Below are 25480 nucleotides of genomic sequence, written 5' to 3'. Positions count from 1 at the left end.
GACTGGATCAATCTGCAATTATTGCAGGAGATATAAGGATTGACAGGTGTATTATATCACTAAGGTCGGGCGGAGTGAAGAAGCACCTGTTTACAGGACAGTGGTTTAAAGTCCAGACAGCATTTTCAAAGTCGTCTTTCTGTTTCCTCTCAGCTGCTTAACAGTGGGCCTAGTACCATCAGTAAGGCAGCGCTGCAGGTGGAGTGGCCCTACCAGTTTAAGAACGGCTCTCTGCTCTACATCACCAGCTACGAGACAGAAGGTCCCATCAACTGCACCACCGACATTGAGATCAACCCCCTCAATGTGTCGGTGAGAAACACACACACACAGCTGATTTGTTTTTCAGATTATTTGTTTTGTCTATGAAACATACACAACTGAAATTAGCTTTAATGCAAAATAAATGTAAACAAGTATCTGAATGACTGTAAATTATTCCAGTAGAATAATCTGCAAATTCTGCAAAACTGTGAAAATTGTTTCACAGTAAGTAGCAGCTTTTAGTGTTTATCTGCAGTGCAGGCACTGAAGATCAGAGACTGATTCCAGACTGAATCCAGTCCAACTCAGTCCTGTTGTGACCAAACTTCAATCATAATCAAAAAATGTACTAATATGGTACTAGTACTAATATGATGATGAGGTGGTCATATACTCCCCTCTAAACAACACTTTTATGATCAATTATCACCTCAATTAAGACCTGCAACATGCCAGCCGGCATTAAAGCCTCAGCCTTTGTATCAGCCCCCAAAAAAGCGAGGATCACGGGACTTAATCATTACAGAGCCGTTACCCTGACTTTTGTGGTCCAGAAGTCTTGGACAAGCACAAGACTTCGTGCCTCGTGTTGTGCTTTAAGGACCCTTCTGGACCCCCTGCAGTTCGCCTACAGATCTGTAGACCCCCCCCCCCCCACAAAACCCCCTGGAAACCCCCAAAGCTGCGATCTTTCTCTTCTGTTATTCTCCCTGTATACCAACAGCTGCACATCTGGTCACCAGTATTTCAAACTTTTGAAATTCGACAGTGGACAGTGGAGATGATAGTGAATTTCAATAAGGACCAAGACCCCGTCCCCCTGTCACCCTCTTCAATACTCCGGTGACCTCCACCAGCTCAAGTGGGAGCAGAATATTAGCTCCTTCACTGAGAAGGCTCAGAAGAGGCTGTACTTCTTGCGGAAGATAAAGAAGTTTCACCTCCCTGTGAAGATGTTGGTGAACTTCTGCACAGCCACCAACAAATCCATTCTCACATCCTCCATCATAGTCTGGTTCGCTGCAGCCACGGCCAGGGACAAGACCAAGCTGCAGCACGTCATCTACTCTGCTGAGTAAGTGTAGCCTCCCATCTCTCCAGGAGCTGTATGTCTCAAGGACCAGAAGACAGGCAGCCAGAATCACAGCCGACCCCTCTCCTCCTGAACACGAACTCTTTCGGCCCCTGCATGTGTCATCCGCTGCTGAACAGTGCTCAAATCCCCCCCTCCACAAAAACCAAGACAAATTCCTTGTATGGTTAAGTGTTCTTAAGTGTGCCTGGCAATAAACAGTTTTCTGATTCTATCTAATGTTGCTCCAGTTAAACAGTGATACATTACACTGTGTGTGTGTGTGTGTGTGTGTGTGTGTGTGTGTGTTTTAGAATCCATTGTCTCCAGCTAAGAACACCAGCGGGCCCCCTCCCAGAGAGCGAGAAGCAGAGGGACGAAACCGAAGCAAGAGAGACCTGGATTCACAGAGAGACACACAGAACGACCTGCAGACACTGGTACATACACACACACATACACCATATTGCTGTAGGTGTTCATGACTAAACAGATTCTAATTTCTTTACATTTTGTATTTTATTATTTATCTCACTCACGGGGGCGGCAGTAGCTCAGTTAGTAGAGTGGCCATCTACCAACCATGTCGAAGTGTCCTTGGGCAAGACACTGAACCCCCAACAGCCCATTCTCATCCCCCACTGTGCAGTGCTGGTCCAAACCCGGTAGAAATTGGGGAGGGTTGCGTCAGGCAGAGCATCCGGCATAAAAACTGTGCCAAATCAACAAAAAAACAATGCTTATTTTCTATATGAACATAATTAACTCTGTGTGTGTGTGTGTGTGTGTGCAGGACTGCACTGCAGCAGCGTGTCTCCAGCTCAAATGTCAGGTGGGACGTCTGGAGAGGGGGAAGAATGCCATCATCTTCATCTACTCCAGACTGGATGTCAACAACTTCCTCAGGGTAAAAAACTTGTCTTTGTTGTTCTTGGGCTGTAGTGCTGCACTTTTACTAGATTAACAATAAAAAGTGTAATTTTAATTTCATGATATAATCACTGGATAAAATGACAAAGTCCGATTCATGTCCGTGACAGATTTATTAGACATCTGTTTGCTTTCAGCCAGAAAATCAGAATCAATCCTACGTGGTTCGATCTACAGCCTCCTTCACTGTCATCGAGATGCCGTACAAGAACCTGGTGTCAGAGCTCCCATCCAACAGCACCACTGTAAGTCACACACACACACACACACACACACACACACACACACACACACACACACACACACACACCCCTGACTCAGCAAACAGTGGAAGCCTTACACGAATCTTTTTGAGCTACAGTACAAAGAAATCAGCTACACTTACTCTGAGTAAACACAGGTCATTATAAAGGAATCTCTAGACTTATGTATGTAGCCACAATCTGTGTTTTTTGGATCACTGACATGTATCTGTTACCTTTTTTCAGGTGAGTGTGTCAGTGATGTGGGTGGCTGACACTCCTCAGCCGGTCCCTGGCTGGGTGGTGGCTCTGGCTGTGCTGGCAGGTCTGCTGCTGCTGGCCCTGCTCATATTCATCATGTACAAGGTGAGAAACAAACCAGTACTTTTACTTAAGTAAAAGGAAGAAGTCATTAGCTAATCACCATATTTTTGGCTTGGTGTGACTTTATCACTGTCTCTTCTTCAGCTGGGTTTCTTTAAGAGGGTCCGCCCCCCACAGGACAGCACTGAGAAGGAGCAGCTTCAGCCGGAGGAGAACGGCAACACTGACGCCTAGAGGTCAAACTGTGTTAGTGCAGAAAGGACGTCCAGAAATTCAGGGTCTAATGGCTGTTTAGAGAATCTCATTGTATTAGTAGTGGCAGATGAGGTTTTTAAAGATTCCACTAATGTGTTTGTGCCGAAAGAGAAGCTCCAACTGCAAAACACTGGTTCCAAAACAACCCCTCAGAGCTTCACCTTAAAATAAATCTCACACAGAATCAACGGAACGAAAGAAGGCTGAAGAAAACACATCATCAAGAAGTTATTATCAGCACATGAATTAGAAAAAATGCTAAAAATCTACAATGAAAACAAATCGTGGCACATACATTATCATAGAAAAGTCAGGTATAGGTAGTTAAATGAAATATGAAGGGGGAATAATGTGTAGGCTACTACATCAGCTCACGTGGTAGAATTAATATAAGGTACTTTAACAGAAAGTCATTTCCTCTGCACTGAACTCTTGATGTTAACATCCTTTCTGATGACTTTTTTTACACCAAACTCCTGCTAGTAGAGAGAAAGTTGCAAGACCTTATAATGCAAAAACTCTGCAGAAGATGTTACAATAAGAAATAATAATACAGAATTCATGGAGTTGACAGGTAAATATCGCTGTAGTGTCAAGTTTGTATTAATTGGGGAACAGAGTACATTAGGACAAAGGTCTGTTTGTAATATAAGACTGAACAATGAGATAAATGAAGCCCCAACACACTTAAAAAAAATTTCATTTTGTTTTTCACTGCCACAAATGATCAACGGCTTTCCACTTGTCCCTTCCGGGGATGCCACGGCGAAGAGAGTTCCACACATTGATTTGGCTTGGGTTTTTACACCGGATGCCCTTCCTGCCGCAAGCCTCCCATTTTTATTCGGGCTTGGAACCAGCACCAAGGTGGCTGGGTGGGGCCACATCTGGTGGGGTGGGATTCAAACCCGCTGCCTTCTACATCCCCACCCAATGCTCTACCACTGATCCACCATGAGGCCCCCTGACCGTCAGCAATATTGCAGCATGAAAACACTGATAACTAAATAATGGACAATCAGCAATAAGTGAAATGGAACTGGTTGATCAGCTGCATTCTCTATTTTTGGATAAAATGATTTAGTTTGCTATGATGATACTGAGCATTGCAGAAATGTATTTACCTTCATATATTCCTAACCTGTTATTTTATTTTTCATTCCTGCTTTGTTTGCATCGGGCAGCTGGTTCAAACCTGTACGTTGTGCTTTGGGATGCTGGTCGGGTGTTTTCAGTATTTTTTTTATTTAAACACAGTGAGATGGTTAATATTGGCATGTGTGGATCATTTTAACACAATCAGGAAGACGGGAGAATCACCACAGGTGATGAGCTTCTAATTCAGCTTGACCGTTTGTTAAAGCCTTCACCCACAGCTGGCATGAGTCTTAGCGGAAATAATTAAAAAATGTTACAGTGTGATTGACAGAACCAAAGACCACCCTATTTAAAATGAATAAGGCGGGCCAAAACATTAGAACCCCCTCTTTTTATAACGCCCTCCAGTATGATTCCACTACTTCCCACTTTGACCTCAATAATAAACACACAGTAGAATAATGACCATTCTGACAGTGTCAACTATACGCTGTATTGGATTGTATTAGAATGTACAGGAGGTCAAATGTTATGTCTGATCGGTGTTAACACTGTAACAACTAAATATTCCCTTATGTCACTAACACAACAGTCGCTGGTTAAGTTAATAAGCAGCGGCAATGCATGTGCGATCTCACACCAGGGAGAAATACTTGAAATGTCAGGGTAAGAAGGAAAGGTGGGAGTATGATGTGTTTCCCCCACGGCTGCTCATTATATTGGTTTCAACAGCAGCAGGTCCACAGCGTTTAGACATACAGTTAAAATGGTCGACTGTAAATGAAAGGCTCTGACCCAGTTGATCGAGCTCATGTCATATTAGTTCTGTATCTACAGCTGATGTCAGTCTTTTAGAATTGTTACACTAACACCAGCTAGAAATAAATATATAATTGTCTACTTATTTCTCAAATCATGAACTGTTTAGGAAGTTATTACAATGATGAGGGCTCTCCTAGCAATGGCCTTAGAAACAGTAACTATGGGGCAGGCCTTAATAAACGATCGCTGATAAAATATTCTCACCTAAACTGAGATTTTGTTGTTTTTCCTCTTACTTGGGTTTTTAAAATCCTGTTGTTTTTTTCCTCAGATGTCAGAGCAGCGACTGGCAGCTTTGCTGAGAATGAAAAGCAGGTTGCTTCTTTATGTTTGTGTGAATGTTTGAGTGGTTAAAAAAGACAAAAAAAGCTATGAATTTACCCATATTGGGTTTGCATCCTTACCGAATGCTGATTATTGTGTAAAAATCACGAATACACTTAATGACAGTAAATAGCACATTCACATGATTACTTTAGTCACCACATGATATACATCTTTTTTTTGTTTGTTTCACTGGCTTTTTATTCAATGCTTTGGTGTTTGTCAACCCTTTGAATATCCTGCTGCTTCTAAATATCACTGTCGTCATTTAGTTTAAACTCTTAATTTCAACAGAAGTTCAGGATGAGCTAATACTACTGGTGGACACTGATGTCACAGAAATACTGCAGGTACTAAACCATCATGTGTGTTTATTCAAGTTATCTGTAGTGGAGTGGCCCAGATACTGAAAGTTCACATTTGGAGATTTTTCTTTCTTTTTTTGTATGTGTTGGTCAGTGTGAAGATCCTTAAAGATTAAACTAATCACTCATCAAATAATAAAGTATTTTATGAGGCTATTGAGTGTTTTTCAAGAAAAACTCCAAAGTAATATTCAAGCATTCTTTGTTGCTTAAATTGTGATGTATGTTCTGTTGTTTAACATTTTAAACCTGGTATTTTTAGGTTTCAGAAGTTGTCAAAGTTTCAATAGACCTGTTTTTACTCTATGTAGACTAAACATTGAACCAATAATGCAGACCTAAAATTGTTACAGTTTTGGTAAATACATATAAAAATGGCTTCAAATAAGGATGTTTATGTCTGGAAAGCAAATATAAATTACTCTATGTTCATATTTGGTATAAAACTAAAAGAATAATGTAATGGAAGCCAGGAGAAGATGGTCTAGGTGACAAACACGCACACAGCAGCTTTGTAATGTTATCGAAAAAAGCTTTGATTTAACCTTCTATAAATACTTAGACAATACATTACACACTGGATAATGCAGTATAAGTATTTATTTATGGCTTCATAGAAACTTGGTCTCTTGCTCTAACATGGAATATCCACAACTAAATAAGCAACAGTCAAAGTTACAAAACAGCTACGTTTGTATGCGTCATCTAGCTATTTTAGAGACTGGAAATCAGAATCCTAAAACCTAATCAGCAGTCTTACTAACTAACCACCAGGGTCTGTGTATCCACATTGTCAGGACTAAAGTTACACTCCGGCCTTCATGCAAGAACCTGTCATATAAGCGATTTATTTTATTAGGTGGTACGAGAGTTTGTGACCTTTTATCACTTTCTTATGATTTACTTTTAACAAGTTTTCTAAGTGGCCCAGTTGAGTCCAGAACAGACAGGCTGTGACCTGGAACAGTTGTGCCAACAAACCTCATAGAAAATAAGAGATTTTAAAATTATTTTAAAAGGATCTGTTGAGATTGTACGAGGTTTAGAAAGTCTGCAGCTCCTGCTTGACACAATCTGAGGCTAAAAAGTAATAGAAGTATCTGTGAACACACAGGTTAAAGTCAGTCCTGTAGCCATCTGTTGTATTCCAAGGGTTTTAACTGTTTAACATATAATACCACTGTCTCTGTGTCATGAGAAAATATTGACTGTTTTTGATGTATGTATTCTTTCACCTAGAAAATAAACCTTTAACTATTGCATTAAATGATTTACATTTAAAATGGAATAAACGGATCTGTTCACATTTTAGTCACTGTGTTGTTTTCATACTGCTTCTCTAAGGCAGTAATGAAGAGGACGTTTTCTCTTTTAGCTCCGAGGACCAGGTTTGAAACTAAACTAACAGCTCACATGTTGTGTGTTCACAGATGCTGTTCTGTACACCTGAGTTGGACCTAGCAGTTAATTCAGTTACTGTTTCTGAGGTTACGTTGTCATCCATCTGCTCACTGGGTATCTTTTTTTTTTGGGCTGGTTTGTCTGGGGAATAAATGCTTTAATGTTGGGTTTATCCTCGCCTAAATGCTTTTTTGACTGAAAATAGTCAAATTGAGGTGGGCCAGGTGAACCAACAACACGAACTTACAGACAAAGTTGTGGACCAGGAATCTTCCAAATTATGTAGAAAAAAATTACCTAGATAGTCATGTGGATTTTCAAAATTGCACCAGGTAACCGAATGGCTTAATCGATGTTTAGTACTGTAAAACACCATTTTTTTTTAGACAATAAAACACAACTAAATAAACTATTCATAGTTAGCGTATCTAAACCGTCTCAGATCAACTGTTCCTGTGCTGAACTCAATGCTCAATGTCTGCCATTTACAGAGTGCCATCGAACTATACATCGCTGAAGCCGTTATTTCATTGGCCTTGGAACGTTGTTACGTCATCACTTGGCACGCACTCCATTACTTGATTGGTTTATAGGTTCCCTGAAGGGCAAAACCGTGTCGCAGAAACATAGACGTGGGCCCATTTCAAAAATGGTGCCGGTTGAGATGTTTGTTTTTCATATGCAACCAAAATAAAGAAAACTACATTTTTAGCAACGACTGCACAGCGAAGGACGACTGTTTTTCAAGGCTCTTTCTCCAACATAGCTTTTAAACTAGAAGCTTCCATTTTACTGCTTGGAGACAAAGTGCAGCGCGTGAGGATTCCATAAGGTTAAGCGACGGTAAAACGTAACTTCTAAACTCATGTTACAACTGTTGTTGCTGTGGTTCTTCGGTGTTAGAAATGCAGTTTTTGATGAAGCTAACTGTATGTTAACAGCTTAACCCATGTTGGTATCTACTCAGAAAACGTGTTTTCCCCCACAGTCCACCAGCACGGATGAAAGTCTTCAGAGAGACCAGGTGTCTGTAGACAGAACATGCAGGTTTGTCTGTGAAGCGTTTTTTTGCTGCCCTTCCTTCTTCTCCAGTCATTGGAACGTTTTTACAAAAAATCCCATTTCTGCACAGAAATGGTAATGTTAATAATGTTTGTAATAAAATGAGTTTCTACTTTAAAGTGTAGCAGGTGTTCTATATTCTGAAGGAGTATAAACGAAAGTCCACTTATAAGTGTTTTGAAACGCATGTGACTTCATAGCCATATTTATAACATTCAACAATTGGGTATAGATAATGTTTTCTCTCAATATGACAGGAAAATGTAATGATTCCCCTTCTCCTCTCTAAAAACAGCCTTTTCTTTCACAGTGAACTCAGAGGATAATGTTGATGTTCAGTTTTATGGTAGTGATTTTGTGTGTCCGCACTGCAGGGACAAAGGAAGGAAGGTTCTGAGAATGTTGTTTGGAGGAACCTTTGTAGTTTTTACTTAAGAGCTCAAATGAACCATGACTAAAGTATGTATGAGCTGACTGGTCGAACCCCAAACCAGCACTTAAAGCTCTTCTAACATTTGTCCTGCAGTTATGTCACTTTATTGATATATTAACATGTGGCTAGTTTATCAATTTAAGACTTATAACATATGCACTAAATTACCTCCATGCATTTTAACCAATCAATCTTTATTATACAGCACCTTCTCCAAAGGTTAATGCATCAGTCTGACAGTTTTCTTAGGGGAACTAATGTGACTAAAACTGGCTTTAAACATCTTAACACACACAAATTACATTCCTGTTTTGTGCAGAATGATAATTTGTCTCCATGACAGTGACATGGAAAAGCTGCACAGATGATGTCAGGTGGTCCTGGTTCAGTGTGACTCTGTCAGCAAGAAGCTCAGGTCACTACCTGGATCATATTCTGCTGGCTGCTTCCCCCTGCAACACACACAAACATTCATAATGGGGACACCAGCAGGTTAACAGCCATCCTGCTTTGTTTTCATGGTCCCAGTGGACTGACCTGGTAAACAGTCTGGCCTTGGTGGTTCCCAGTAGTGTGGCTTTGTTTCCCTCCACCAGAAGCAGGGAGCCCTCCCTCAGACCCTAGACCACAAACCACATCATTTAAAATGAGTCCTAATCTAAGTGAAGTAGGGGTGGGGTGATGAGTCGACATAATTGATTACGAAAAATGTGTCTAATGTGCATCCATGTGTCGCAAGTAAGGCTCTAAATTAACAGCATCCCAGGGACAGTGGCCTAGTTTTTGTGCAAGGAATGAAGTTTCAGTGCAGATGTTGTTAATGTTTGTTTAAATAGAAGATGACTGAAGAAAATATTAAAATATAAATGACTGCTGGAGTAAATAAAACTTAGTAAATTGTTTCATCATTTGTAAAAATAATGGGAAAATAATCTAGTAATTTTAGTTAGGTGCAACCCTCAAGTGAAGATCAATTATCTCTGGTTAAGAGGAAAACAGTGATATGTGAGAGGGATGAGTGTGTTAGTTCCTCAAAAGAAAATTGTATGATGATCTTAAATATGATTATAGAAATACCAACTAATTTTAAACTGAATTATAAGGATTTTAAATGTTTAAGTTTAGAGTTTAATTTATTCCTTTTCTTCCTGAATGTGTTGAAAGAACCTGAATAACAAAAAGAACTCCAAAGACTTCAGTCCTGGACTCCTAACTGATGAATGGCCTCGTCTACCACAGGTGACTCTGCTCTGCTGGCATCAATAATACATTTAATGGCGTGTGGGAACAGAAACCAGGGGAAAACTGATCAAACTGAGAATATCTTTGCTCATTAAGACTTGAAACTTTTGTCTGTGTTTGATGCAACATTTCACTGATACAGTCCGTACGAATCGATCATCAGTGTTTGCTCTCACCAGGACACATGGTGTTTCGGGTTCTTCGTGGTACTGGGTGATTCTCTGCTCTCTGGTCTCCTGCACAACAGTAACACACAAGCACATCATCACTCATTCCACTGTAGAATAAATGTCCAGTAGCTGTTCCTCCTCATAACTGCCTCCATTCAGTGCAGCTGATTTCTCTATGATCAGGTCCTGTTTGCAGTGTGGACATCGATGTACAAACACACACATCATTGAACTACTGTCAAATCAAATTGGCCACGATTCAATGGAGGGTGAATACTTTGAAGGGGGGTTGGATCTAAACACTCGAATAGTTTGTGGAGGCTGGTCTGGTTCTGAACTCAATACTTTCCATGTCCACATCCAGCAGACACACAAGCAGTTTTAATTTAGTCACTTTTTCATGTTCAAACACTGCAGAGTGTTTTAAATGTTGCTACTGTCCAGAACTGCCATGTTTTGTAGTATGTGGACTGTGTCTGTATCCACTCAACAGTTGTAGATACAGACAAGTGTGTGAGCAGCTGGTGTGAACAGTCACTGCTGCTTTGTACTTTAACTTTTGCTGACACTGACTTTTTGGTTTGTTAACCGCTGCACTTTCACAGGTTGCTTAACTTCCTCCTTCAGCTCTGACTTTGCACGCTGACCATCCTCCGAGCTCAATGTTTCTGTCTCCAGGACTTTGGTTTATGATCAAACATCTGCTTCAGCTGTGTTTTTATTATCTATGGATCAGACTAGGGCTGCACTAAAGATTTTTTTTTTCTGTATATACATTATTTTCCCATTACTTTCAATTAATTTACAAAAATGTGAAATTTGAATTAATCGATTAATATTTCAATAGTTTCTTCAAATCACCTTTTCTTTAAACAAATAGGACAAAGTTTGCACAGCAGACTTTATTCCCCAAACAAAAACTAGTCCAGTCTTTACTGCTGATCAGTGTTTTACAGACTAGTTCCATTCAAGTTAATGGAATTGAGATTCAATCTACATTTAGCAGTTTAACAGCAAAATACAGCTCCATGTTGTCTGATCTCTGCTTCAAATAGCATACTTTTGATGATCACAGTCGTTTTTTAAATGTTATTTATTTGTTTTTCTTTCGTTCGCTCATCAGTGGACTAACTAGACACAGTTATATTTCTTCCTACAGGCTGGAACCCATCAACAGTTCGGCTAACGATTTACGTATAGATGTATTTTCATAATCAATTGCATCAGCGTATCCCTTGATCAGATGAGTGTTTCTAAAGGTCCAGCTGTTTCTGCACAGTTCAAGCACGGATAAAACAACTGGGATGTTGATTATTGATGAAGCTGGTAAATAACCATTCAATGCAAACACCCCCTACCCCACCAGACCTACGTTCCATCATTCTCAGACTGCAGTGTTTTACTGTATCCTTATCTCTACAGACTGTAATGCTGGTTCCTTGTAAACTAAACTTTACTGTGACTGGAGTATAATTAATACAAAATATGATGCTATAGTTATGACACTGATCCCCTCCCCCCTCTATGAGGTGAGGTTCAGGCTGTTTGTGACTCACCCCCATGTGGCGGCTGCCAGTGTCGGGGTCCAGGTAGTGAGGGTTAATGTTAAAGGGGACAAGGCCAATGGCAGAGAAGGACGGCGGGTAGACGATGGGCATGTCGTTGGTGGTGCTGATGCTGATGGTGGCCACATTGGTGCCAGCACTGGAGCCCATGTAGGGGACACCATCCTGGGAGCAGAGAGCAAAATGATGCTCCTGTGAGTGGATGAGTGCACATTTATCTAAAACATGCAGATTAATAGAACAGGTTGAGGAAGGGGGCTGGAGAAAGCCTGTGTGTGTCACCTCGAGCACTCTCCTCCTGATCTCTGTCACCACCTTGTTGTCATAAAGAGCCTTCAGCAGGCGGAACGTGTTTCCTCCTCCTACAGAACACACACTTCCATTAATTTAAAGTGATGAGTGGCGAATAGAGGGGGAGGAAGGAAACCTGACCTATAAAAATGCCCTCAGCCTTCCGCACGGCATCAATGGGGTCTGGGGCCTTGTGGATGCTCTCCACCTCATAACCTGCAGGGGACAGACGTGTTAGTTTGATCAAAATGCAGGACTGAATGCAGGGCAGTTGTTGAATTTGATGGAACTGTATGTGCCTTTTAGAAGAGAACATTCCTACTTCATCTTCTTCTTGCTGCAGTAACAGTGACATTTTCTGATCTGATCCATCAGTCCTGATAACGTCACCTACCCAGACTCTTGAATTTGTCCTTGGCAATTTTGGCGTAGCCGTCTCTGTCGTGCAGAGCGTAAGGAACAAACAGAATCTTCTTCACATCTCTGAAACATTACAAAGACATGATAAGATTTGATTAGATAAAAAAGGATCAGTCTGATGAGCTCGGTTTTTTATGGTTATTTATGACTGATTGCAAACCTTCTGCAATATGACAGCAAGTACAATAAATCACCTACTGTCCAATGGCCAGGTGGGCAGCTGTGTGCAGTCAGTGGTGAAAATAAGTACGTTTACATTTAAATTTCAGATATGTAATTAGAGATTTAACAGCCAGTTCTGTAGAATTACCCATATATCAGTGTTATCGTGTTATATAATGTATGCATCAACAAGCAGGTCTCTTCCATCAAAGCTGAGTAGAAAGATTAACACTCTGCATGACTTTAGACCTTTTAAAATCTGGCTTTGATTAAACATTTCCCAAACCGCCAAACTTGACCACATGTCCATAGAGACGTGCTGTTTGCCGATGATTGACAGACAACCTTTGTCAGAATAATTACAAAAAGCTATTCAAACTTATTTACACAGGTCTTAAAGCTGAAACAGTACCAATAAAGTCCCGCCAATGTTCTGATCGTTGCCATTTAGCACAAACAGTGGCAGGACAACTTTTGTCTTTTTAACTAAATCGTTCATCGTAATGTGCTGTTTGCCGAATGTTTCGCAGAAACCTCCGGATCCACAAAGAGTTTAGATTCGTGCTTGTAGAGACATTTATTTTTGACAACATATGGTAATATTTTTGATTGGGTTTGAAGTGAATGACTGCAGCTGCACGGAACTTACTTTCCGAAGAAAAGCGATATTTGCTGCTGACAATGGTCCAGGTATCCGCTGCCGTGCAGGGTGGAGTTGGACACCAGCAGGAGTCTCCTCTTCATGTCCGCACACACAAGAACAAGTCCGTGCAACAGACACGAGAAACCCAGCGGGCATTTCACGGGTCCGGGGTCACAGTCCGGCTGGGATTCCGCTGACAGCAGCTCTTTTTAAAGCTGCTGAAATAAACGCTGACGCTCAGCACGTCACAGCTCATCACTGATTTATGGCTTAAAGACTCTGAAGAATAAAATGTTCAGTTCACGGAAGGAAAACAAAGAGTTTCACTTTAAGTGTCGACTGTTTACAAATGACAACAAAGATGGCGGCCCGTCGACCGCCGGTAGAAGAGAGTAGTTTAAACTAGGAAAAATTAACAAAATGTACTTTTATAAAACAGGAACTGTGATCCATCCAGATTGTTAGAAAACCGTTTAGAGGTTCCGACAGTGTCTTCGGAACAACGGCATCTGCCTTTAAATGCCTTCTCTGGTATTTAAACATGACCGGTTAATTTACTTTACTGGAAATCCGCCGTCAGCTCCGCGAGCGGGTCGTCAGCAAGCTCCAGGCCGTGCTACGTTTAACAGCCACCGGATGATCTCACTAACATTCACGCTGTGTTACAGGAAGCAAACAAACTACTGATGCATCGAATCATGGAGGGATTATGTTAAGTCAAAGATTTCAAATAGAAACAACGTTACACCCTCCGCTGTCAATCTGTCAGACTTGCAGTGTTATTATATAGGTTCGTTAATACTATAACGTTGATAAAACAAGAAAAAAAAATCAATCACAGCAACAGAAATATATATAATAAATACAACAGAAGTACGGAAGTAGTACAATAAATGCCTACATATGTTTAGCTGCAAGTTTGCCTAATGGTTTCGTTTCACTTTTTTTTAAACTTCGATATATGTTTAAAAACTTGAAATTATTTGTTTGTAGATTTTTGGAAACCTTTGCAAAAACGCCGTGCAAGTTAACGACGTATAAGGGGAAATGATCCAAACTCGCGTTAAACGATCAGAAACGTGCAGAAAAGCAGTCATTTCAGCCCGTTTCCCATCCACCCTCGTGCGTTCAACACAACAAGCTCGTTGGTTAATCACTAACTGCTACAAATATGAGTTTACATCCACCCAAAGCTGGAAGTTCAACTGTTAACTCAACTTTTAATGTGTGATGCTTAAAGAATGTCGGATCATTTTATTTTTCATAGTTGCAAAATAAAGTATAGAAACAGTATTGGTGAATTGATGAATACTAAGCTTAATTTTAGGCAAATCAATGTTTATATATTAATTGGGCAATTGATATATTCACTGAAAAATATAAAAAAAAGAACTTAACAGGAAAATAATTTGCAGATTAATCAGCAAAAATGTAATGTTGGAGCCAGGAGACTGGAAAGACCATTGGAAAAACATGCACTTTATTCTTTTCATTTATTCCTGACTTAGTTTTGCTCTTGCTTTGCTCTTGTCTTGTTGAAGGATCCACTCCCTCTTCGTTTTTAGCTTTTTGACTGATGGTAGGAGGCTTTTGCTTTAAAATCCTTCCACTTTATACAGAGCTTCAGTTCCTGATGCTTCCACCATGTTTGATTGTGGGAATAACGTGCTGTTTTCTCACCACACATACCTGTGTGAGTTATGACCGACTTTTTCTGGTCCCCTTCTGTTTGTTTTCAGTTCTTACATAGCTGTCAAACACGTTTCCTAGCTCCTCTTTCAGTTGTTTAGCTTGGCCTTTGGGCGTCCATGTTTCTTCTATTTCTACTTCTTCACAGTTGGTTTCCCTGAACGCTTTGAAATATTTTAGATCCCTCTTCTTCTTTATGAAGGTTTGCCAGTTTTGTTTTGAGGTCATCTGAAAGCTGTTTTTCTGATTCCATTGTTTTGGTGGTTGTCAGCAAACTGCATGAGATTGCTCATCAAATCCACTCACTCATTTAGAGTAAGAGCTCAGTTTAACACATCTGGTGGCCTTCATCAAGCATGGTTTGGACAGTCTCTTTTTAAAGATCATAAACACATTTACTTAGAGGATTTCTCCAGGGGATGAAAACGTTTTTGTTATTTTACTATGACTGTCTTTGTATTCACCCTTTGACTATTCTTGCTACCTCTGGTGATGAAGGAACATCTGTACCTGCTGAAGTTGTATTAGATATTATGTTGCTGAAACTTTTTACTGTTTTTGTTGTGTCTACGTAAGTGAATGGAAACGTTTTTACTCGACTGTATCTCTGGAAATGATGCTTTTATTTTGAAAAAACGTCATTGTTTTACTTAGTAGTATTACTGCCCTTCAAAACAAAAGTGCAACATTTTCCAAACTCCAAACAAATCTAAGGGTTTCTTTTATATAACCGTGTGTTTTTTTCCACAAAAACATTTAATTACCTCGTTTCCAATTAATCTCTCATCACATTCAAGTCCAGACTCTCTAAACTATATGATGCATTTAAGAAACTGAAACACTCCTACTTCACTAGGCTCAGGATGGTAAAACACTTAAGCAGATGAATGTTCGTGATGTCCTGCAAAGACAAAAACGACACACAAAGACTATATCTGAGCGGAGAGAACCTCAATTGTGGTTCAGCAATAGCATTCGGGGGTTTGATTGGAGCTGGTGGTAAAACGTATAAACTGTTAATGGAGTTTGGCACCGTTTGGGACTGAACAGTACGCGTGAAGTAAAACCAGTTAAAATAGAAACATGCTGACGATCGTGTGTGTGTTGACGGATCCCTCACATCACTGTGGTTTTATTATAACTGGGTTAATGAGCTGGAATAAGCCCGTAAGTGTGCAGCCTCTCCCTGACGCACTGTGCGTCACTGACACGCAGCGCGTCCAGAGAAATAATGGATCAATGAGAAAAAGTAAAGACGCTGAGGATCATGGTGAAAACTTTGTTCGGAACTGTGTGTGCGCTAAAACATCTCGCTCGGTCGTTATGACATGTGAACGCAGCAGAGTCAGTCCCACGTGTGGAGGCAGGAACAGTCCGCTCCCCGGTGCCGGAGAGCCAGCAGCGGAGGGCGGTGCTAAACCGCATCTGGATGAAAAACATCTGGACTCTGTGGATACATGAGCGTCTCCGAGCTGATCCCGGGGCCGAGGACCGACCGAGCGACGGACAGACTGAGCGGGCGCCTGTGTGTTTCTCCGGCTGACTTCACCCGCACATGATGGCTCGTTGCCGGACAGTTTGGACCGGGCTCGTCGTCCTGCTAACGGCCGGTGAGTGATGCCTGGTCTCTGGGCGTCTTCGGTCTTTTGCTCGGAGCTGGTTGTGGAAGTTTGGAGGGCCGGACTGAGGGGATGTAGCGGGGGAGTACTCCGGTCCTTATTCAACTAAAAGTCCCAGTACAACTATGTAAAAGTACTGCAGTATGAGCAATACATACACGAGTATAAGTATTTGTAACTTTATGTATTTAATTTAAGTAATAATAAAGTATTACAAGTAAACTAGTATCACAGGCTTCGTACAGTTAAAGTTTTAGTAGTAAAAGTAGACAAGTATTCTCAGCTCTGTTGAGTGAAAGTACAAAAACTATCAGCAGTAATTCTTTTACTGTTTTAAACTTAGGTGGAAGAAGTACTTATATCTTTTACTAAAGCAATAACATGAACTATACAACTGTAAAAGATACTCCATTACTAATAAAAGTATGCATACTCCAGGAATCAGTCGATGAGTTTTAGTTAAATCAGGATGTGTCAACCAGCACTAATTAGAACGATCGCAGTTTTTCTGGGAACACAAGCTGATGCAGTTTAAAAGTCTCAAAATTCACTGTGTTGCAGGTCAATCTAGTAGCAGGGAGTTAGTGGGAACCAGTGTGTCCCAGTTCAGAGTTGTAGTGAAGGACCTGAAGAGTTCTGTCACGATGAGCTGTAACGTTTGCAGCTGACAGATCCCAGGGACGAGCAGAGTCAACCACAGGCCAACTGCACTGAGTAGAAACCCTGTTCAAACTTTACTCCAGAGACAGGTACTGTATCAGGTCATTGTATGTAGATGCAAACGATACAAACACAACATGTGAATATGAAGAATAACGGATTGTTTTTCCCGTTCTGAGTAAGTGAATTTATTCTGAAGTAAACAGTGTGTTTTAGCAGGCAGCTGATTATCTCATATCTAACAAAGAACGAGTGTATCTCAATACACACACACACACACTGTAGCTTCTTGATGTCAAGTCAAGACACTGGAGAAGAGAGAGACTGGCACAGTTTGCCAAAGTGTATTTGAGTGTGTTTTATTTGTGCTAATGAGGACAGTGAGGTGACATGGTGATGGCCTGATGACTCTCGCACACACAAATCAAGACTCAGGATCAAGATCAGGGAAATATTACTAGTAGTAGTATATTGTAGTGGTTTGAGGTAGTACTCACAAGGAAACTGTAGTAATAATGTGTACTCCCTGCTGAGCCTCTGTCAGTGCAGCAGCAACTAATGGAACTTGTTAAAATGTTTCTTTAAACTGATGAAGGAGCCTGAGATACAGTGTGTGTGTGTGTGTGTGTGTGTGTATGTGTGTGTGTTTAAGCTGCCAGCTCCGATCGGTGTGTGTGGGGGGTGAAATTTCCCTTGAGCCTTTGAGGGAGGAGCATTAAATACTAACTTGGCTCTGAATGCAGCGACTTCTGGCTTCAATTTACTGTTGAACACACACACAGACAAATACACAGAGTCACTGTCAGTTTCACATAAACATACTGATCTAACCATAACCTTCGCCATCACAGCTGGACGTCTTACCCCAACCCAAACCCTAACCAAAACCAGTTTCTAGCCTGATGCCATGGATGAACTCCCCCTCCACCTCCCCACCGCCAGCATTATTTTATTTCTTTCTGGTCTAGGTTTGGTTATTTTCAACTATTTGTAGTTTTTGTGTTCGGAGTGAGAAGTTTTTACACAGACTTTACGCAGAGTTTCTATCCAAAAGGGTCTCTGGCCTCTTGGGTCCCTGGGTCTGTGCCCTGTAGGCCCGTTAAGTAATCCATCCCTCCCTGAGCCTCTAAAATCAAGTCTGAACCTCTAAGGAGCTTTTTGAGTACATGAGGACCAGGAAACGTCCTCACAGTGATGATAGAAAATTCAAACTGGTCCTCACAAAGATAGATGTACAAGTTCACACACACAGATCAGAAGTTGTTCCAGATGTTTCTTACAAACAGGGATGAAGACAAAAAAGAAAACAGCTGGAGAAGCAAAAGGATCCACGTAACAAGACGTCATAAAAAGAACTGGTCAGCATGGGTGCTGAACAATAATTATAAAAAAAATCTTTATTATCTGTTTATCTTTGCATTCTACTGTTGACACAAGGTAAAAGGTAAATAAGGTTTTAGAAAATGATCCAAAAAACAACAACTGACTTCTCTACAAAGAGAAGTTTTTTCATTTCATGAAAAGTTAAAAAACTTAAGTTAAAAATTTACAGACCCTAAAATAATCATAGAAAGTATTTTAAAACCCATTAAATCTATGAGGATTATTAGTAAAATTTTTAAACCAATATAAAGATAGATCAGATATTTTACTTACAAAATGTTTTGAGCCTAAAGCCTAAATTTCCTATCACCTCAACAATGTTTTGGATTTTGTTATTTTATTTTCATTCATCCTTTTTAACATCAAATACAGATTTGACAGCTAAAAACCAAACAAAATCATATAGAGTGATTTTGTGTTTGTAGCAAGGTAAGAAGAAAACCCTCTCTCCTATATGTTTGTTCTCTTAAAATTTGCTATCTTGTGATAACAGCTGCATTTCTGAATGTTTGTCTCGTGTTCGTCTTTTCCTCCTTGATGTTTCAAAACCTGTTGGAGAGGACAGTAGGTCCATCAGTGACGCTGAGCTGTCCTGGTCCAGAATCAGCAAAGCTGGCCCACATCTCATGTACCCTGATCTAAGTAGATCTGCCTCTGTTTTCTCCTGCAGGTCTCCCTGCTGTTGTCCAGTCTTTGAGCCACCTAAACTACAACTTCTGTAAGTGGTGTGAGGTGTCCAGTCCACGGTGTAAGGACAATATCTGCTTTAGTAACTGCGGCCTGTCCTCCTTCTGCACCGTTATTGAGGAGATCTGTATCGCCATATGGTATGTGGGCTTCCTGCTTCTTCTCTTAAACTTTTCTTTTTGATTCTGTCCTTTGAATGACACATTAAAACTTGTGGAAGCCAAAGCTGGATGTCGTCCAAAATGAGAAAACAATAGAAAACCATGTGGAAAACAGGGGTCCTGTAAACCTGAAGACGCATAAATTTAAGCCAAAGCAGCGTCTTTATTCCAAACCTCAGTAAACCAAGAAAAACAAACATTGCTGTTCAATCCATGTTCTAGGCATCAAAACTTTGTTATCATGGGGAGTGTGCACAGACACATAAAAGTGGCATTTCGTGTTCGATCTTGTCTCTTTGAGATGGTTTTGAATGTCTTTTTGTCCATTTTCAAACCGTTTGTCGTCATTTTGGGGTCATTCTGTCTATGTCTTTGTTACCTTCAAATAATATTAACATTCACGGGTCAGTATTTAAATGTCCCAGAACATTGTTGAAGTATTGACGTGCACTTCTTCAGCACCGTGAGTAGAGGACACCACAGTACAGCTAAACTACTTCAATATGTGGTTGATCAGTGTAATGAAACATTCTGAACAGATTTCTCCCAGCTCACTACTGTTTCTGGAAGACTTAAAAATAACATGTCAGTGCTCTTTGTCTTTGATCTTTTTGGACGATTCACACAGAGAAACCAGGACGACTCTCAGACTGCTGCTTTAGACCCTCACAGGCTCCACTGCTGTCACTTTCTTCAGGGCTGGAAAGTTTCTGCTGATTCGTGCTTTTGTTTGGATAACAGTGCTGTACTGGGATCACCCGCACACTCTCTCTCTCTCTTTGCTGCACCCCTCTCATTTCCTGTTCACGTCACCCCCACCCCTCCCAGCTTTTCTGCAGGAAACTGATGATAAGACATGAAATAAGAGAGGAGGGGGAACACTGGTTTATTCAGGTCCGAGTTGACAGGGTTTATCATGCTGCTCAGACTGTCTGTGGAGCTTCAGCCACAAATAATGACCTACAGTTTGTTTCAATCCAGAATCAGTTATCACAGGTTTATATTAAAACAATATCCTGAGACTGATCTTTTGACCTGACTCTCTTGTGTCTGAATCAACAGCAGTGTCACTTTTACCTAAAAGTCCATGTCATTCTGTCTCATAGCATCACTGACATAGTCTTAATGCTTTGAATTGGCTCTCACATTAGTTCTCTTACAAATGTGTTGGTCCACTCCTGCAGGAGGAAGACCAACAACACAATGACAGTGCAGACCATGTGTCACCACCCTAGTCTGCCTCTGGAGGGTGTGGACCCTGCCCTGCTGCTGAACTTCACCTCCAGAGAGTGTGTCATGGTCAAACAGCTTGTAGAGGATGAGGCCATGATGGTGTGTGGCTGCCAGGGGGACCACGAGTGTAACGACAGACTCCTCTTCAACAAGGGAGCCAACGGTGAGCTGAGGGGGGGAATTTGTTTGGATGGATGGAGGAACAATGGGATGGACAGATGACAGATGAATACATGTCTGGTCTCTATTTTCGCAGGTTTCTCTAAACTGCAGAGTACGGATGTGGTCCCAGTGGTGGTTGTCAGTTTGGTGCCCCCTGTCCTTGTGGCCTTAGTCGCCATTGTTGCCTTCTACTTCTACCGCACACACTGCTCTGATAAACGAGGTCCGCCTGCACGCCCAGACTGGCCAACCAAACACACCCCAGAGCTCTACCAGGCTTTAGACCTGCCGTGTGGGGGTCTGGGGGGGAGGGGGGAGGGTATAGGAGGAGGTAGGATGGGTCCTGGATCTGAAATGGAGGAATCCAATGCCAACAGTAATAACATCTGGCAAGGCCAACTGGCTGAACTGCTGCCCATTAAACTGGAGGTCCTGTTGGGGAAGGGGCGCTTTGCTGAGGTGTGGAGGGCACGCCTGCTGCAGGGCGAGAAGGGGGGAGTCAACAGTTTTGAAACAGTGGCGGTGAAGGTGTTCCCAGCTGTGGAGTATGCCTCGTGGAGAAACGAATGCTCCATCTTTTCAGACTCCAAACTGGAGCATGAAAATGTGGTTCGATTCCTGGCAGCTGAGGAGAGGGGTGCGCTGGGTCACACCCTAAGAGAATACTGGCTAGTTCTGGACTATCATGGCCATGGGAACCTGCAGGACTTCCTAACAACAAACATACTGAGCTGGGAGGAGCTGGTTGCTATGGCAGGTGGCGTCGCTAAAGGGTTGGCTCATCTCCACAGTGACACAATGCCCAGCGGAGTACCAAAGGTAAGTCCAGCCATGACTAACTTCCTGTTTATTTTTACCTGATGGTGTCAATTGTACTTTGTCCTTTCCAGGTTTAAGCAGCCATAACAGTGTTGATGTGGGTTTATTTGCATCTCAGGTTGTCATACTGTCAGATTTGTCACTCTGGTGTTGCTCGTTGCCTGTGTTGCCGTAGGTGCCAGTTGCTCATCGGGACCTGAAGAGCAGTAATATTGTGGTGAAGAGCAGGACGGACTGCGCTCTGTGTGACTTTGGTTTGGCGTTAAGACTGGACCTCTCCCTTACTGCTGATGACTACGCAAACAGTGGACAGGTAAAACTTTTTAAGTGTGGTTGTTACTCAGTGGTTAGATAAAAGTACAACTGACCTCTGGACTTCTCTGTATCATTTTGTACAGGTGGGGACAGCACGCTATATGGCTCCGGAGGTACTAGAGTCCAGAGTGAACCTAGAAGACCTTGAAGCCTTTAAACAGATGGATGTTTATTCTATGGCTCTGGTTCTCTGGGAGATGGCGTCCCGCTGCCACGCAATCGGAGGTAAGAGCTTTTCCTTTGGCTTTACCCACCTGTTGGGTGGAGGTGCACATATGGGAGTGTTATGTCATTTCGGAGAAAAATGTGTTTTAGACTTTGCAGAAAAAAACGTTTCTAGAATAACATAATGTGTGTGTGTTGATGCAGAAGTCAAAAGCTATGAGCCAGCGTTTGGCTCCAAGGTTTGTGAGCAGCCCTGTGTGGACAGTATGAGAGACCTGGTGCTGAGGGACAGAGGACGGCCTGACATCCCCTCAGCATGGACACAGCACCAGGTCAGATACAGTCACTAAGAAAAGAACTCTGGCTTTCTCTCCAAACAAAGTTAAAATTCTTACGAGATTCAAAGGATCTAAAATGCTAAAATTGTTTAGCAGAATTACAGAACGGGAAAAATTAAAGAACCAAAAAAAAAAAAACTGCTTTGGTTTAAAACTTTAAAAATCAAGTAGAAAAAAACTACACAAAAAAGACACAGTTAGTGGAATGCAGTAAAGAAAATGCTAATGATAATATTAGTAACATATACAATACTAAGAAGAAGTAACAGATAACTGAAGGTTCTTGGTCACATTTCTTAATGAGGTTCTTCTTGTTTGTGACTCTAGATGACCAACTCTTGGAAAAGGCCTTGTGGCTACAAAATTGTTTTGGTTTACATTTTTGAGGCCACTGTGTTACTGGGAAATGTCAGTTTTTGTTTTTCTATAAATTTGCTAAATTATTATATGTTTTCCCTTCATCATTATGGGTTATTGTGTATATTACTACACACAAAAATACTAAATATGTAATGTTAATTTGCCAAAAGGTAATTTGCCTCTGTGACTAGACAAAAAATGTTTCTTCCCAAATTTGCTTCTTTTTGTACTGCGTTCTTAATTATTACTATTATTACTTTTTGTCAAATTGGAAACAAACTTTGACTGATTGATCAGGAGAAATAAAGTTATTTAAATTTAATTTAAAACGTAATGGAACCAGGATGGAGCCCTGTGGCACACCATTGCAGATGGTAAGAGACCCCATCAGTCCACAGAGTTACAGTATTTATTCACTCTGAGACTCTGCTGGCGCCTGTTAGTCTGTATAATGCCAGTCTTCTGTCCACCAGGGGATGAATGTCTTCTGCTTCACCATCACTGAGTGCTGGGATCATGACCCTGAGGCCAGACTGACGGCTCACTGTGTGGTCGAGCGCTTCACTGCCCTGCAGCAGCAGAAGCAGGAAGAGGAGGAACCAAGTCCCGACGCTGACAGAGGGGAGGAAGCACAGAGAGAAAAGGACTCACAAGACCACAATGGCTCGTTCTCCACTGCTGCTTCTTCACCCTCCTCCTCCTCCCTGCAGGTTCCTCAGCCAAACACAGGTAATACAGAGGCATTCCATGACTGCCTGGTTCACAGTGGTTCCGTGGTGTGAGTGTTCAACATCATCATCCCACAGTATGACTTTACCCTTTTGCTGCCTACATTTATACTGCATGAGAAACTTTATTTTGGATGTGCGTGTCATAGGCGTGACCGATACGGCCATTTTGTGACGAGCCTGCTGATGTGACCTCCAGCTCACAAATATAACAATGAACACCAACAGTAGGAAGCTACTCACTTCAAACCCTTGACTTTACTTTGTACTTTGTACATTTTGCGCTATATAAATGCAACTCTGTTGAATAGGAGACCACCTACCCAAAGCCATTCGCACTTTTTCTGTGTAACTATTCGTCATCAGCTCATTTAGATTTGTTAGTTGGAAAAAATAATGAAAATTCCTATTTGACATTTTGATGGACAAATAATGATAAAACAATACAAGATCGTACGGCACAGCATCTTGCAGGATGATGGCGTGTTGCAGCTAAAGCTGAACTCATTTTAATGACAGTGAAGACAATTTCCCTGTGTGAAACTGTGTGAACGGTGGTCTTAAGAGACACTTACCTTTGTCATAAAAGGGACATTTTTATCTAGATTGACTTACAAGTGAAGGACAAGGCAATCAGCAAATATGTCCAGATTGTTAAGTACCAAAATGGAAATAATGGGGGAAATGTTCCATTCATCATCAACACCTTTTTGAAGACTGAATCAGCTTGTTCAAAAGACCACTGAGCTACACAGCTTTTACTAAAGTAGAAGTGATGAAAACGTGTAAACACAGACAAACTATCCAGGTTTTACAAAGCTCAAAGTTTTCTCTTTGGACGTCGTGGATTTATTACCTGAAGACTGAAAAGGCCAGAAATAACAAAGTACTGTGACTTCATGTGACGGAACAGGCATCACCAGAAAACTCCTCACAGTTGTACTTCTGCTGGCAGAGACACTTGAGCTCATTTTGTTGTTTAAAGGTTTGTTCCTCTTGGAGCTGGTCTCCATTTTGTTGTGGTTTTGATTATTGTTACTATAACCCATAAGAAAACAGGAGAGAGATTACTGCCCTGTGAAAGTGAATAAAAGTGGAAAAAATATAATAAGTTGTAAAAAAAAAAAAAAAAAGCATATAGATGTTATTGTTTTTAAGATGTAAAAATAAAAACAAAAACAAATCATAACTTTTGTTAATCACTGAATAGAAACACTGGAGAATTCTGAGACAAAAGCTTTTTTTCCAGCATGAAACTTTGTTGTTTTTCATTTTGTAATGAAGTTTGTTTTCTGTGTTTAATTAATGATTTAAGATTCTGCCTTTCTGTCAAAAATATGGTCACATGAGAAAATGTTTTCCCATGAGAAACATTTCCAACTTTTCACTACACTCCCAGCATCTGAATGAAAGCTTTCATTTTTTCTCAACTGTAATTAAAAGTTGAATTTCCAACGTCATAGAGGAAAGAAATGAAAGAGACGATGAAAACCACTAAAACCTCAGGACAATGTCTTTAAAGTTTTAGTTTTTGATTGAGAATGAGACGTGGGTTCTGGTGGTTAGAGTACTTTTAAAAATGCCAGGGGTTATGAGGAGCTATGGCTGACTTTTTATTTAGATCTGAAAATGTGCGGGACCACAACACAGAAGAGGAACACCCAGTTCTGGTGATGGAAGAGTCCAGCTATTGCTTTCTGCTGATAACCAGAGCATGTTCTTAGATTGTTGCAGGTCATCTTGTCATGAATCGGACTCAGGATTTACTGAAACACTCACTTTGATGTGAACATAAAGCTAACAGTGGCCATTCACTTCATAAGGCTTCTAATGGTTTCAATGGGGGACAGGTCTGGACTGCAGGCCGAGCCAGTCCAAGACTTCTACTACAGAACCCTGTATTTCAAAGAGTCAGATTTCTCAGTTTTAACATTTGAAATGTCTTTGTACTTTTTAAAATTCCAAAATAGGTGGTTTCCAGTGGTTTACAAACCATTATATTCTCTTTTTATTTACATCTTACACAGCATGATTGGAAGGACTGTATACTACAGATCAACCCCAGATAAAAGATCC

At 41.0% G+C, this 25480-nt stretch overlaps 3 protein-coding genes across 4 annotated transcripts in view; 2 read left to right on the top strand and 1 right to left on the bottom strand.

The window, feature by feature from the left end:
- Positions 1-5852, top strand: part of itgav (integrin, alpha V) — a 33605-nt gene extending 27753 nt beyond the window's left edge. For both annotated transcript variants that reach the window (XM_067515326.1, XM_067515325.1), the window contains 6 exons: positions 154-312; positions 1651-1776; positions 2130-2243; positions 2404-2511; positions 2755-2874; positions 2977-5852. In XM_067515326.1, the coding sequence (XP_067371427.1) occupies positions 154-312; positions 1651-1776; positions 2130-2243; positions 2404-2511; positions 2755-2874; positions 2977-3066 (717 nt within the window). In that variant the 3' untranslated portion in view covers positions 3067-5852. The remainder of the gene's footprint in view (positions 1-153; positions 313-1650; positions 1777-2129; positions 2244-2403; positions 2512-2754; positions 2875-2976) is intronic.
- Positions 5853-8765: 2913 nt separating this feature from the next.
- On the bottom strand, positions 8766-13759 carry si:dkey-69o16.5 (Alpha-aspartyl dipeptidase-like). Its single transcript, XM_067515332.1, has 8 exons — positions 13092-13759; positions 12255-12343; positions 12002-12076; positions 11852-11931; positions 11561-11734; positions 10011-10070; positions 9130-9212; positions 8766-9044 (listed from the first exon to the last, which is right to left on the bottom strand). The coding sequence occupies exons 1-8, from the start codon at positions 13184-13186 to the stop codon at positions 8978-8980; spliced, it is 723 nt and encodes a 240-aa protein (XP_067371433.1). The 5' UTR covers positions 13187-13759; the 3' UTR covers positions 8766-8977.
- Positions 13760-16317: 2558 nt separating this feature from the next.
- Positions 16318-24911, top strand: tgfbr2l (transforming growth factor beta receptor-like). Its single transcript, XM_067515328.1, has 8 exons — positions 16318-16384; positions 19107-19263; positions 20469-20680; positions 20774-21498; positions 21674-21811; positions 21897-22038; positions 22183-22310; positions 23150-24911. The coding sequence occupies exons 1-8, from the start codon at positions 16330-16332 to the stop codon at positions 23456-23458; spliced, it is 1866 nt and encodes a 621-aa protein (XP_067371429.1). The 5' UTR covers positions 16318-16329; the 3' UTR covers positions 23459-24911.
- Positions 24912-25480: the final 569 nt, after the last annotated feature.

The sequence above is a fragment of the Channa argus genome, chromosome 9 (genome assembly GCF_033026475.1).
Source record: "Channa argus isolate prfri chromosome 9, Channa argus male v1.0, whole genome shotgun sequence".
Taxonomy (NCBI): Eukaryota; Metazoa; Chordata; class Actinopteri; order Anabantiformes; family Channidae; genus Channa; species Channa argus.
The sequence above is the reverse complement of the archived record's forward strand: the minus strand, read 5'-3'. Positions and strand labels throughout refer to the sequence as shown.

Bases quoted from the DNA above. Each gene is read 5' to 3' on its own strand.
- si:dkey-69o16.5 (XM_067515332.1), bottom strand. From the start codon at position 13,186: ATGAAGAGGAGACTCCTGCTGGTGTCCAACTCCACCCTGCACGGCAGC. The intron at 12,077-12,254 runs GTAGGTGACGTT...TGTCCCCTGCAG, and splicing joins GGACAAATTCAAGAGTCTGG to GTTATGAGGTGGAGAGCATC. The intron at 11,735-11,851 runs GTGACACACACA...CTCTGCTCCCAG, and splicing joins TCAGGAGGAGAGTGCTCGAG to GATGGTGTCCCCTACATGGG.
- tgfbr2l (XM_067515328.1), top strand. From the start codon at position 16,330: ATGATGGCTCGTTGCCGGACAGTTTGGACCGGGCTCGTCGTCCTGCTA. The intron at 19,264-20,468 runs GTATGTGGGCTT...CCACTCCTGCAG, and splicing joins GAGATCTGTATCGCCATATG to GAGGAAGACCAACAACACAA. The intron at 22,311-23,149 runs GTCAGATACAGT...TCTGTCCACCAG, and splicing joins CAGCATGGACACAGCACCAG to GGGATGAATGTCTTCTGCTT.